The sequence below is a fragment of the Rhipicephalus sanguineus genome, chromosome 3, assembly GCF_013339695.2.
Source record: "Rhipicephalus sanguineus isolate Rsan-2018 chromosome 3, BIME_Rsan_1.4, whole genome shotgun sequence".
Classification (NCBI taxonomy): Eukaryota; Metazoa; Arthropoda; class Arachnida; order Ixodida; family Ixodidae; genus Rhipicephalus; species Rhipicephalus sanguineus.
In genome coordinates, this window is record NC_051178.1 from 124,095,178 (window position 1) to 124,108,475 (window position 13,298).

At 51.5% G+C, this 13,298-nt stretch overlaps 1 protein-coding gene across 2 annotated transcripts in view; it reads left to right on the top strand.

The window, feature by feature from the left end:
* The window catches only part of LOC119387066 (blastula protease 10-like), a 60,124-nt gene that overhangs the window by 26,484 nt on the left and 20,342 nt on the right, over window positions 1-13,298 (top strand). For both annotated transcript variants that reach the window (XM_049413357.1, XM_049413358.1), the window contains exon 5: window positions 11,167-11,361. In XM_049413357.1, the coding sequence (XP_049269314.1) occupies window positions 11,167-11,361 (195 nt within the window). The remainder of the gene's footprint in view (window positions 1-11,166; window positions 11,362-13,298) is intronic.

Consider the following 13,298-nt stretch of genomic DNA (forward strand, 5'->3'; position numbering starts at 1 on the left):
TCTTGCCTGCACCGCTTCGACGTGTACCTCTTCGCTGCGAGATAGTGACCGTGCCCGAACAAAATGAGATTATTTCTCAAGCTTCTACGTGATTTCGTCGTAGGCGACTAACTGATAAACTATTTGCGATTACTTTTGTACATGCTTGTTGTATTACCTGTTCGCAGCTGTGGGCATGTGTGTGTGTGTGTGTGTGTGTGTGTGTGTGTGTGTGTGTGTGTGTGTGTGTGTGTGCTGTGCGTGCGTGCGTGCGTGCGTGCGTGCGTGCGTGAAATCCGCCGGCTTGCCTTGCTAATGTTTTTCCATCTCGTTAATGACGTTTCAGATAACTTCATGCAGTTATTTTAATTTCTTTGTTACTGTTGCGCTTGTTTTTAATTTCTTTGAATTTAGGACAACCGTCTCTGAAGTCGGGTTCAACTTTAGAAGGCAGCGGCATTTCGACCTCAAAGGTGGATGCACACAAGCCTGCACCAATGAGCGCGCGCTCTGTACTGACGTCATAAGCCGCATGGTCGGTGAAACCGCCGTCGGAGAACGACACGGAGTACATGGGCGGTACTATTTCTTTAGCCGCGGAGGCAATCCGCGGTCGCACTTCAGTCGTCTAAACGGGGCCTTTCCTACATTCTCAAGTTGTGTCCAACTGTATAGTTGTGGCCAAACTTATGTTGCTTTTTTTTAAATATTGATCAAGTAAAGAACAGGATGAAGAGCTTTTGCGGCAACGAAATCAAGAAATAAAAAAAAGATCGATGCGGCTAAAACTGCACCTTGAAACCTCGCGCTGTCACCTGGCTTTATCTTTTCTCAGTCATAATTATCTTGACTGTTAGAACCAATCATGCTTTTCTTTCTTCCGAACGGACTTCCTTACACGCTATAATTTTACTAAAACGTCGTCTTGATAAGCTGATATGTATTTCCGTTTCCGTTAGAAACGCGGTACCACGATAAGTATGAAAATCCATGCACCAGAAACAACTCAGAGGGACAAGCCTTGTTTCATACCGTCCATCCTGCAATGCTGTTGTCAATCAATCATTGCACACAGCTCGTTCAAAAAATTTGCGCTTCGTGTTCTATAAGCCGGAGACAAAACAAAAGGAAAACAAAAAATTGGCCGCATATCTGCGTTCTCCGCTGCAAATGCCGTGTAAAGACGATAGAGGAGGCGCTGCTTTAGAGTTACTATATATGCTACCTTCAGAAAGGTAGCATATACAGTAACTCTACGCTGCGTGAGATATGGACGCCATCTGGAAATACATAGGGAAAACGTGAGCTTGTGCAGAGGGTTTCCTTCCTCCGTGGCAGAGGACGTTCGTCGGCGCGCATAGGCATTTTCAGCGACGCTTAAGAAACAAGGTTTTTAGAATTACGTATCTATGTATTTTCTATTAAAGGAACGCACCACCTAATACTTACCTAGTGATGTTGCCCCTCAGATATGCGTAATATTGTCACGTGGTCGTGACGTCGACGAAGACAGCAGTCCGCACGTCCGAGATGAAACTGTTTATTTGGCCGAACTTGTGGCCGGAAACTGAAGATCAAACTACAGCAATACACTGATAGCGTCGAACAGAGCGTCGACCGTCGATCAACTGACAAGCGGTGAAGCGCGTCGGCATTTAAACACGTGCCGTCGAATATTCCAGCGTTATCGCTGGCTGTCCTGCAAATTCTAGAATAAGCTCGAGTGTGCGCGTCTTGCGCGCAATCTTAACAAAACGATCTACAATGATCGGGAAGCTTCGCGAACAATGTGGCGCGGCTTGCGCTGAGCGTTGCTGACAGTCTTGGGGGGTGTAGCTTCAGCTCATGAAACATAAGACACGCGGCAATGCCCCCCTCTGAAAAAGCATCGTCCCGATGCTTAAAAACAGAACATGAATACATGCAATACTAAAGAAAACTAATAAACAAAGCAAACATTAGTGTCCTCTGGTGCGTTAACGTGCATAGTACGGTTTAAGGCGCACCACATGCACGACCTCGGGTCGAGCTCGGCGCCTCTGAGAGTTCGTGATGCCGTCGGGGACAACCTCGTAGTCGAGTGCGCCGAGACGTCGAAGTACCCTGTACGGTCCGAAGTATCGTCGCAGAAGCTTCTCGCTCAGTCCGCGTCGTCGTATTGGTGTCCAGACCCAGACACGATCGCCGGGCTGGTACTCCACGAAGCGTCGTCGAAGATTGTAGCGACGGCTGTCGGTGTTCTGCTGGGTCTTGATGCGCAGGCGGGCGAGCTGTCGAGCTTCTTCGGCTCGTTGTAAGTAAGCGGCGGCGTCGAGATTTTCTTCGTCGGTGACGTTCGGTAGCATGGCGTCGAGCGTCGTCGCCGGGCTCCTTCCGTAGACCAACTTGTACGGCGTCATCTGCGTCGTTTCTTGGACGGCCGTGTTGTAAGCGAAGGTCACGTACGGAAGGACGGCGTCCCACGTCTTGTGCTCAACGTCGACGTACATGGCCAGCATGTCGGCGATGGTCTTATTTAGACGCTCGGTGAGGCCATTGGTCTGCGGGTGGTAGGCAGGTGGTGCGACGGTGGCTCGTCTCGCTGTATTTGAAGATCGCCTGAGTGAGGTCCGCAGTAAATGCGGTACCTCTGTCTGTGATGAGGACCTCTGGGGCGCCATGACGCAATACGATGTTCTCCACGAAGAACTTGGCTACCTCGGCCGGCACTGCCTTTGGGCAAGGCCTTTGTCTCGGCGTAGCGGGTGAGGTAGTCAGTTGCTACGACGATCCACTTGTTGCCGGAAGTCGACGTCGGGAACGGCCCCAGTAGGTCCATCCCGATTAGCTGGAACGGCCGGTGAGGTGGTTCGATTGGCTGCAGAAGTCCCGCTGGCCTAGTCGGCGGTGTCTTCCGTCGCTGGCAATCTCGGCAAGTCTTAACGTAGTGGGTGACGTCGGCAGCAAGGCGTGGCCAGTAGTATTTTTCCTGTATTCTGGCGAGCGTGCGGGAAACACCGAGGTGTCCAGCCGTCGGGTCGTCGTGTAGGGCCTGGAGGACTTCTGGTCGCAGTGATGAGGGCACGACAAGAAGGCAGTCGGCTCGAAGTGGCGAGAAGTTCCTCTTCAGGAGAACGCCGTTCCGCAAGAAAAACGACGGCAGTCCTCGCTTGAATACCTTCGGAACATCGGCGGTCTTGCACTCGAGGTACTCCATAAGGCCCCCAAGTTCCGCGTCGGCTCGTTGCCTTTCGGCGAAGTCATCGGCACTTATAGTTCCGAGGAAGCAGTCATCGTCGTCGTCTTGCGGCGGCGCGTCGACGGGGGCACGAGACAGGCAATCGGCGTCAGAGTGTTTTCGTCCGGACTTGTACACGACGATAATGTCGAATTCTTGCACTCGTAGGCTCCACCGTGCGAGGCGACCTGAAGGGTCCTTCAAGTTAGCTAGCCAACACAAGGCGTGGTGGTCGCTCACAACTCTGAAGGGCCGGCCGTAGAGATAGGGGCGAAACTTCGATGTAGCCCAGATGATGGCCAGGCACTCCTTTTCTGTTGTGGAATAGTTGATTTCTGCCTTTGATAGCGACCGGCTAGCATAACCGATGACCCTTTCCAGCCCGTCAGTCTTCTGTACGAGGACGGCGCCGAGTCCTACGCAGCTTGCGTCGGTGTGGATTTCCGTATCGGCGTCTTCGTCGAAATGCGCTAGTATCGGAGGCATCTGAAGGCGTCGTTTAAGTTCTTGAAAGGCTTCGATTTGCGCCGTTTCCCACTTGAATGGCACGTCGGTCTTCGTGAGGTGCGTTAGTGGCTCGGCTATTCGTGAAAATTCCTTGACGAAGCGTCTGTAGTAGGCGCACAAGCCGAGAAAACGGCGTACGGCCTTCTTATCGGTGGGAGGCGGGAAGGCAGCGATGGCAGCTGTTTTGCGCGGGTCCGGGCGAACACCATCTTTGCAGATCACGTGACCCAAAAACAAGAGCTCCTCGTACGCGAAGCGGCACTTTTCAGGCTTCAGGGTCAGTCCGGAGGTCCTGACTGCTTGAAGTACAGCTTCAAGGCGCCGAAGGTGTTCGTCGAAGTTTGAGGAAAACACAACGACGTCGTCCAGGTACACGAGGCACGTCTGCCACTTCAAGCCGGCCAGTACTGTATCCATAACGCGTTGAAATGTCGCCGGTGCCGAGCAAAGACCAAAGGGCATGACATTGAACTCGAACAGGCCGTCTGGTGTTATAAAGGCAGTCTTTTCTCGGTCTCTCTCGTCGACTTCGATTTGCCAGTAACCGGTCTTCAGGTCCATCGACGAAAAGTACTTTGCGTTGTGTAATCGATCCAGGGCGTCGTCTATCCGGGGAAGGGGATACACGTCCTTCTTCGTCACTTTGTTCAGGCGACGATAATCGACGCAAAAACGTAGAGTTCCATCCTTCTTCTTCACTAGCACCACGGGGGATGCCCACGGACTCTTCGACGGCTGGATGATGTCGTCGCGTAGCATTTCGTCGACCTGTTTCTTAACAGCCTCGCGTTCTCGCGTCGAAACTCGGTACGGGCTCTGACGGATTGGTCGGGCACCTTCTTCTGTTATGATGCGATGTTTCGCGACTGGGGTCTGTCGAATTCTTGACGACGACGAAAAGCAGTCCTTGAATTGCAGGAGCAGGGCTTGAAGCTGGTCTTGCTTGTGCTTCGGGAGGCTCGGGTTGACGTCGAAATCTGTTTGGGGATCTCGATCCTTCGAAGCAGGTTCGGTAGCATCGAAGAAGGCGAAAGCATTGCTGGCGTTCACGAATTCGTCGATGTAGGCGACCGTCGTACCAATGTTCAGGTGCCTATATTCGTGGCTGAAGTTTGTCAGCACTACCTTTCCTTTGCCATCGCGCAGCTCGGCTATGCCTCTTGCGACGCAAATCTGACGGTTCAGAAGCAGGTGCTGATCGCCCTCGACGACGCCTTCCAGGTCTGCTGATTTCTGAGTGCCGACGGAAATGATGACGCTGGAGCGAGGGGGAATGGTGACCTGGTCTTCCAGCACATTCAAGGCGTGTTTTTCTGGCGGCGTGTACGGCGGTAGTGCTTTTTCTGTGGATAGTGTTATCGACTTGGATCTCAGATCGATGACTGCACCATGAAGGCTTAAGAAGTCCATACCAAGAATGACCTCTCTCGAGCAACGCTGCAGGACTACGAAGTTCGCGGGATAAATCCGGTTGTTAATGGTGAGTCTCGCTGTGCAGATTCCCTCCGGTGTTACTAGATGACCTCCGGCTGTCCGGATTTCGGGGCCTTCCCAGGCTGTCCTAACTTTCTTCAGCTTCGCGGCGAACGGTCCACTGATGACAGAATAGTCGGCTCCGGTGTCGACGAGAGCTGTGACGCTGTGGCCGTCGATAAGGACGTCGAGGTCGCTAGTTCGTCGTCTTGCATTGCAGTTAGGTCGTGGCGTCGGGTCACGGCTACGTCGGTTTGTTCCGCTGCCTCCCCGTTGCGTTGTCAGGTCTACTTCGGTCCGCGAGGCGTCGTCGTCAGGGCTCTGTCTGGTTCGCGTCGGGTCTTCAAGGTTTCGTCGTGGCGTCGTCGTCGGCGGCGGAGGATCTTCGATGTTTCGTCGTACAGCAACCGCACCTCCATCGGTTGCTGCCCTTAGTTTTCCGGATACGGGCTAGGCGACCGGCCCCGGAATGGGCCAGTGTACTGGCGGCGTTGGGGAGAGGCGTAGCGGCCTGGCGACGGCGATCGGGAAGGTCCTCGGGGGGTCCACTGCGCTCCTGCCAGATAGTCGGCGATGTCACGTGGTCGTTCACCCTGCTGTGGACGCGGCGCGTCGATGGCGAACCCGCGCAGTCCTATCCGTCGATACTGGCAGCGGCGGTAGGTGTGGCCGGCTTCTCCGCAGTGGTAGCAGAGTGGACGATGGTCGGGGGCGCGCCAAACGTCGGTCTTCCTCGGCGTGTATCGCTGGCCGGTTGGCGGGCAGTATGGCGTCGGTGGTGGCGGCGGTGGTGCCTGGCGGCGGAACTGCTGGGCCGGCGCGGCGTCTTGACGCGGGCGAGGAGGGGGGGCGTTGCGTCGGGCTGCAGCAGCATAACTCACTGCTTGAAGCTGCGGCGGTGCCGGCTGAGGAACACCCAGTGACTCTTTGATTTCCTCGCGGACAATGTCTGCGATCGAATCCACTTGAGGCTGCGGCGAAGGTAACAGCTTGCGCAACTCCTCCCGCACGATCGTTCGGATGGTTTCGCGCATGTCGTCGGTGGCTAGTGAGTGCACTCCGGAATAGGTTGCAGACAGCGGCGAGCGGTTGCACTGTTTCGTCCGCATGTCCAGTGCCTTTTCAATAGTCGTAGCCTCGGCGAGGAATTCGGCGACAGTCGTGGGCGGGTTGCGGACAAGTCCCGCGAAAAGTTCTTGTTTGACACCCCGCATGAGCAGGCGAACTTTTTTGTCTTCTGCCATCGCAGCGTCGGCCTGACGGAAAAGTCGAGTCATCTCTTCCGTGAAGATGGTGACGTTTTCGTTTGGCAGCTGCACCCGGGTCTCCAGCAAAGCAGCGGCCTTTTCCTTGCGGACGATGCTCGCGAAGGTATTGAGGAACGTCGTCCGAAAGAGCTCCCAGGATTGAAGGCTCGATTCATGGTTTTCGAACCACGTCTTCGCGGCGTCTTCTAAGTAGAAGTAGACGTGGCGCAGCTTCTCTTCAGTGTCCCAGTGGTTGAAGGCGGCGACTCGCTCGTACGTCTCCAGCCAGCTCTCCGGGTCTTCAAACGACGATCCACGGAAAGTTGGTGGCTCCCTTGGCTGTTGCATCACTACCGTTGTAGGTGGCAGGGGGTCTGTCATCGTCTCGGCGGTAGATGTGACGGTCTTCGGCTGCCTGGCGTTTTCGGGAAGGAGCCCGTACTCTGGTTGTAGTCCCTTCTGCCGGCGGCTGGTTCGAGGATCCGGGTTGACCTTAGAGTCGTCTTCTTCGCGGCTTGGGCTTGGGTCAGCGCTCCGCGGTGGCGTCCGGATCATGAAGCAGCACCTCCACCAGATGTCACGTGGTCGTGACGTCGACGAAGACAGCAGTCCGCACGTCCGAGATGAAACTTTATTTGGCCGAACTTGTGGCCGGGAAACTGAAGATCAAACTACAGCAATACACTGATAGCGTCGAACAGAGCGTCGACCGTCGATCAACTGACAAGCGGTGAAGCGCGTCGGCATTTAAACACGTGCCGTCGAATATTCCAGCGTTATCGCTGGCTGTCCTGCAAATTCTAGAATAAGCTCGAGTGTGCGCGTCTTGCGCGCAATCTTAACAAAACGATCTACAATGATCGGGAAGCTTCGCGAACAATGTGGCGCGGTTTGCGCTGAGCGTTGCTGACAGTCTTGGGGGGTGTAGCTTCAGCTCATGAAACATAAGACACGCGGCAATATTTACTTTTTGATCGACAACGTTCACATGTACGAACAGCCGTGCCAGTTCAAGATGGGTGGGCGGTAACCAAGTGGTTCAACTTTGGCCGGCTCGCTGAATCGGGTGACAGACAGACAAACAGAAAGACAGACCGAAATTTCTGCGTTTAAGTTCCCCAAGAAAGACTATCGTCTTTAAAAAGGACGTCTTATTGACTTCCGCTTACCAAGTCCGAAGCCGGGACTCATGTACATAGACGCTATATTGGCTCTTGCTGCACCCAGGAACATGGGCAGCAGCTGTAATCGGCTGGTGCTGAGGAGCATGATCCTGTCTCCAGCCTGTAGACCCAGTCGGCAGAGCGCCGTCCACACAGCCTCCACTTGCTCAGCTAGTTCACCGTAGGCCACAGATTCGTGGGTTGTGCCGTTGATCTGAAAGACGGTGTTGATAAAAAGGTGTTTTTCCCCTTCAGTCATTTTACTAGGAGACCCGATCTTTAATCAGATCTGGTGATGTTTCACTGGTGGTTCGTTTTTTTTATTGTTTCTTCAACTGATTTCTTTCTGAGGCGTACGTGTGCATAAATAAATAAATAAATAAAATAAATAAATAAATAAATAAATAAATAAATAAATAAATCACAAATTGCTTTTGCTGTACCAATTTTCAATAACAGTCTGTGCGGCAGCACGTGATCTTGAACAAAAAATTACATCGCACTCAACGGTGCGTATACACATATGCTTCATTTGATCGGGCAACAGGAACAACTTTTATGTAGCGCTAAACGACACATGGGTATGAGGAGAATGCACATAAGGACACCGCAAAGAGCCGCGTGGGATGTTTATGTGCCTTCTCATGTCCACGTGTATTGTTTAGCGCTCCAGAAAGGTTGTTCAGACGACTCACCAACAAGACCACGCGTTGCAACCATTGTGGACAACAGGAAGCGCGTGCACACGTGCTCCAACTATACTCGGCGACCCTTATTTCAACGAGGACTCAAACAATTTCCTGAACGTTCCCATTTCACTGCCGCACGGGCGTGAAACTGATGCAGTAAAGAAAAACACCCTGGCACTTATGAGTGGTCATCCTCGAAATTTTCTCACCCATTTCGAGTTGGCGTGGATGCGCAGATGCTTCAGCATGTACTCCCCGAAGTTTCTCTTCAAGTCGAAGCACTGTTCCTTCGGATCAACGAGGCTCACGAGCGGCGAAGATGCCATTTTTTTTCCCCCGAAAATCCGTCTAGCGCTCTTCAGCAGGCGACTACTGGAAAGCTGCGCCCGTCAATGACTCTCGCATGGACGTCGTATCTACGATCTGTTCCTTGTCTCTCCTGATGGAGAAATAGGGGTCTCTATTGCTTCTTATCTAACCTGTTGCAGACACTGCGGCGCTGCGACTGCCTCCTAAGAAAGAAACCCGCACTCTATTTTCTCGGTCTGTCAAGCACTCTATTTCCTCGCCACGTGTTATCAGCAACCGTGTGATGAAGCCAACTGACAGTGAAGGTTACTACTAACCAAAAAGAAAAAAAAAGTTCCACAGGGCCCACCATGCGGCAGTAGGCTTGGCCTGCCCGCGGTGCCACGTGGGACATGGCCGACATGCTGCCTTACGGCTATCTGACTATCTCTCAGGACTCTTGCCAATGAAGTTCACCGTATCCTTATTGTTTAGCTCACTCGGCTTCTTTCAATCACCTCGCTCACCATCACATGTTTGGTTTGTGTGGAGTTTGTGTAGGTTTGTGTAGAGTTGGCTTCCATCATGCCAATGAGCGATGACTTCTCTAACGCTACGGTATACGGCCCTGATTGTTTCCGGTGTTGGTACACGGAGTGAAAAAGAAGATACGACGGCGCCGCGCTTGTGTAAGTGATATAGAGGAAACAGCGCTCTGATTGTGAACATGCGCCGGGTGCCGTCCAGCGCACTTTCAAGGACGGCTAAATGAACAGGCCCGGCCACGATAAACGTCCCATTCGAGGCAATTGCACCCTTTATTGGTACAATCATCCCGCCGTTTGTCCTTTCTCCATTCTTTTTTTATTGCGTTCTTCCTTTCGGCGAGTAGACGCGGCGCCTTTCGCTGCCCCAGGGACGATAAAAGTGCGCGTGTGAGAAGTTATGCGTAAAAAAAAATAATAAAAAGTTTCAGAATGTGACCTTTGTAAGTTGCCCAGTTGAGTCGCGTGCTCCGACCGTACCATGTGATGCTCAGAACAGCCGACATTTTTTTTCCTATTTCTCAGAATTACTCGTTGATATTGAAAAGGCGCCACAGAGGAAGGTTAAATGTGGATGCGATGTCCAACCAAGGGGTTCATTTTCTGTTTTTTTTTTCCTTGTTTACCTTACGTGCCGTAGTTACGCTAGAAATGAATCCATACCAAATAGCTCAATATTTTATTCGCTGGATGAAAATACGTGATGCCAAAATAGCAATTCATCTCCCTTAATTATTCGGTTTAGGCTTTTGAACTGAAATACGCTATGTTGCCGAAATAGAGAAAACAGGCTATTAAAAAGTGTTAGTAAAATAGTAGCATATGTGCTTAAGTATGAATATATAGAGCCCCAGGAGTGGTTAAATTATTTACTGTTGGGCCACATATTCTTCACAGCTTCAGAAGTTTTCCATTGCATACTCAGCGTAAGTCGGGGCGGCTAATAGTATAGTAGAAAACTCTATTTTTTTCTTTTTTGCTCGTGAACTCCCAGAGGGTAGAGCCCTCAGTCCAGGGCCCAATTTGCTGCTGCGATCTGGCTGGCCCGGTCAATCAGTCTGCGCTGGTCGTCCAGGGCTGTGCTGAAAAGAGCGGCTTCCCACTGGGAGAGGATGGGGGGAGGGATCGGGTATTCTAAATCAAATCAAATCAAATCAAATCAAATCAAATCAAATCAAAATGTGTTTTATTCAGAAACAATTACAGACAATGAGTACAAAATACTTGGACCAAAACATACGTGGCCAACAAAGAAAACACACAAAGTTTAGCAACGCACATGATTTCGTGCGCCTTTCAGCTGTTAGTCGGCGCTTGCGGTGTCTTGACTTCTCTCTTGTGTCCGCGTTTGCACGCCCAGTCTTCTAGAAGGAATTGAGGAAAGCTTCATGTGACGACGCATATGTAACCATAAGTGTTGGCAGGATTTTGTCTTGGGGCTGCAAAGCCGTGTTACATCGCGGTTGGGGGAGGCGGAGAGAGCTGGTGTAGCTTGGGTGGGGGGCAAGTGCTGGTGTGGCTTGAGAAGGGCAAGTGCACCTTTTACACCCCACCCCCCCCCAGCTCACAGGAGGCGATGATGTCTCGATTTTCGCTATATTCTTGCGGGTCTCGAGGAAGGCGTTCCTTGCCTCCACTTTCGATCACACTCCTGCAAGTTAGGTATTCGCAGATATATAGCTTAGTGGCTAAGCTGTTGTGCAGAGGAGGCAGGTTCGATTAGCGGCCTCGGCGATCGCACTTTTATGGCGAAGAAATGCAAAAAGAGACACCCGTGTAGATAAATTAGGAACACCGTAAAGGAACCCAAGTGCATTGGTATAGAGCTCAACTGGTAGAGCATTGGTCGTGTCATCCGAAAGTTGCAGGTTCGGTTCCTGCTGGCGGCAAGTTGTCCTTTCGTGAAAATTAACTTCTTCCCATTTATATCTTGATTACTACAAATAACGTCCCCTATACCTTCCTTGCTTTCATTGTTTGTTGGTTTTCATTAAGGTTGTGTGAAACGCAGTAGGACGTACCCGCGTGAGTGACGACACGCGCTGACCGTGTGCGCAGACGTCGGTGGTGATCCACGAGATCGGCCACGCCATCGGCTTCTACCACGAACAGTCGCGCATGGACAGGGACGGCAGCATCCTCATCCTGTGGGAGAACGTGCCGCGTGACAGGGCTTCCCAGTTCGCCCAGACCCTGGAGAACAGCCGAAATGTGCCGTACGACGTCACCTCGGTCATGCAGTACTCGCAAGGGGTACGTATTGTGTATACACACACTACCATACGCGTGTGCACATGAGGCGGGGGGGGGGGGGGGGCAGGACACCCCCCGCCCCCCAATCTATAATCATCTAAGGGGTAGTTCGACACAATGCGTTGGCGGGTTAATTGGTGCAGATCCATAGTGCTTCTTTAACGCAAAACGACAGTACAAGATAGACGACAGGACAAAGCGCTTTGTGCTGTCGTTTTGCGCCAAACAAGCCCTATGCACGGAGTCGCCGGGTCAGCCCTATAACTTTACTCAGCCGGACCTTTTCCGTCATTGTTTAAAGTATAAGCTTATGGCCGCGCAGGTATTGACGATAATGACCACGCAGGTACTGCATACCTTTACCTCGGGAAACACTGGGACCAAAGGCAGGCCGTTGTGAGATGCACGTCATCGCTTCATTTCCATGTTTGCATTCAGTACGAATCTTGTCTTCTTCCGGACTCTACAAATATAGGAGAGGCGGGGGGCTGCCGTAAAACTTCCCCCCTCCATCCTCCCCCCTTCCGTCCTCCATATGAAGAACCATGCGCACGCCTATGCACACGCCTGTTTACCGAATAACCGTATAATGAGTGTCACTTGAGCGGGCAGACGCCAAACAATATCATGCGTTTCTAGCAAAACTATAGTAAACTTTTGCAGAGAAGGAGAAGAGAGAAATAGAGATAGATGAAAAGGAAAGGCAGGGAGGTTTACCTGGTACTATCAACCGGTTTGCTACCCTGCACAGGGGTGGGGACAAAGGGGTCGGAGAGAGGAGAGAGAGAGAGAGAATGGGAAAAGGCAAAGGAAAGTGTTAACACGGTTGAACCTGGTTTGCTACCCTACATACACTGGCAGAGAGTAAAGTGGGTAGATGCAAATAAGCAAAGGAAGGACGAAAGAGAAAAGTGATGCGCGCGCACACATAGCGGTGCTTAACGCGCAATTACAGACGGTCAGAGCTCGGTTCTCATTAGGGGAAAGTGCTCTTAAAACCCACAGCGAAGATGACAGCTGAGGCTGTGGCCTCAGTAACCTTGTTTCGGTAAACGCTTTATCGTCCACTGAAGTGAAACGTACGTATGCATATTTGCCAGGCAAAAGGGGGTGGGGGGAAGCACTCGCCCCCTCCCTTTCCCCACGTTCCAGTGCGGTCACTGTGGACAGCGCAATGGTAAACCAACTACGGAGGTGAAGTTTCCTTTCAACTCAGCTGCCACGAAACTATATAGTGGATTTTTCTAACGTAACCCCTGCTGCCATAGGTTGACAAAAAATGTGGAGCTCACTCAGACTCACTAAATATATATATATATATATATATATATATATATATATATATATATATATATATATATATATATATATATATATATATATATATATATATATATATATATTGAAAGACGCAGGACGACCAGACCAGAGAACGCCAGCAGAACCGTTTATTCCAGTGTCTGCCTCGGCACAGAACCACGAAGAAGAACAGGGATGATGATGGCTATGTACAAATGAGAACGATGAAGTGCATTAAATGTGCTTACACTAATTTCCCCACTCTTGGAAGCGGCCAGCCTGGCCGCAACTCAAAGATCGGCTGAACGAGTAAGGAATGGCTTCATGCGGGAGACGTGAACAACCTCTGTGCTACGACGACGGTGGTCAGTGACGGACTGAAGCGGGGTGATGAGATAGTTCACTGGGGAAGTTTGCCGCAGAACGGTGTAGAGGCCAATGTACCGGTGAAGAAATTTGTCGCAAAGTCCAGGAGTTCGAACCGGGGTCCATAGTAAGACCTTATCGCCTGGATAAAAGGCCACGTCACGTCGTTTACTGTCACAGCGACGTTTTCGTTCCTCTTGTGCAGCTTCCGTGTTTAGACGAGCAATTTCACGGCAATGCGCGACTCGAGCTGCAAACTCTTCTGGTAGGGA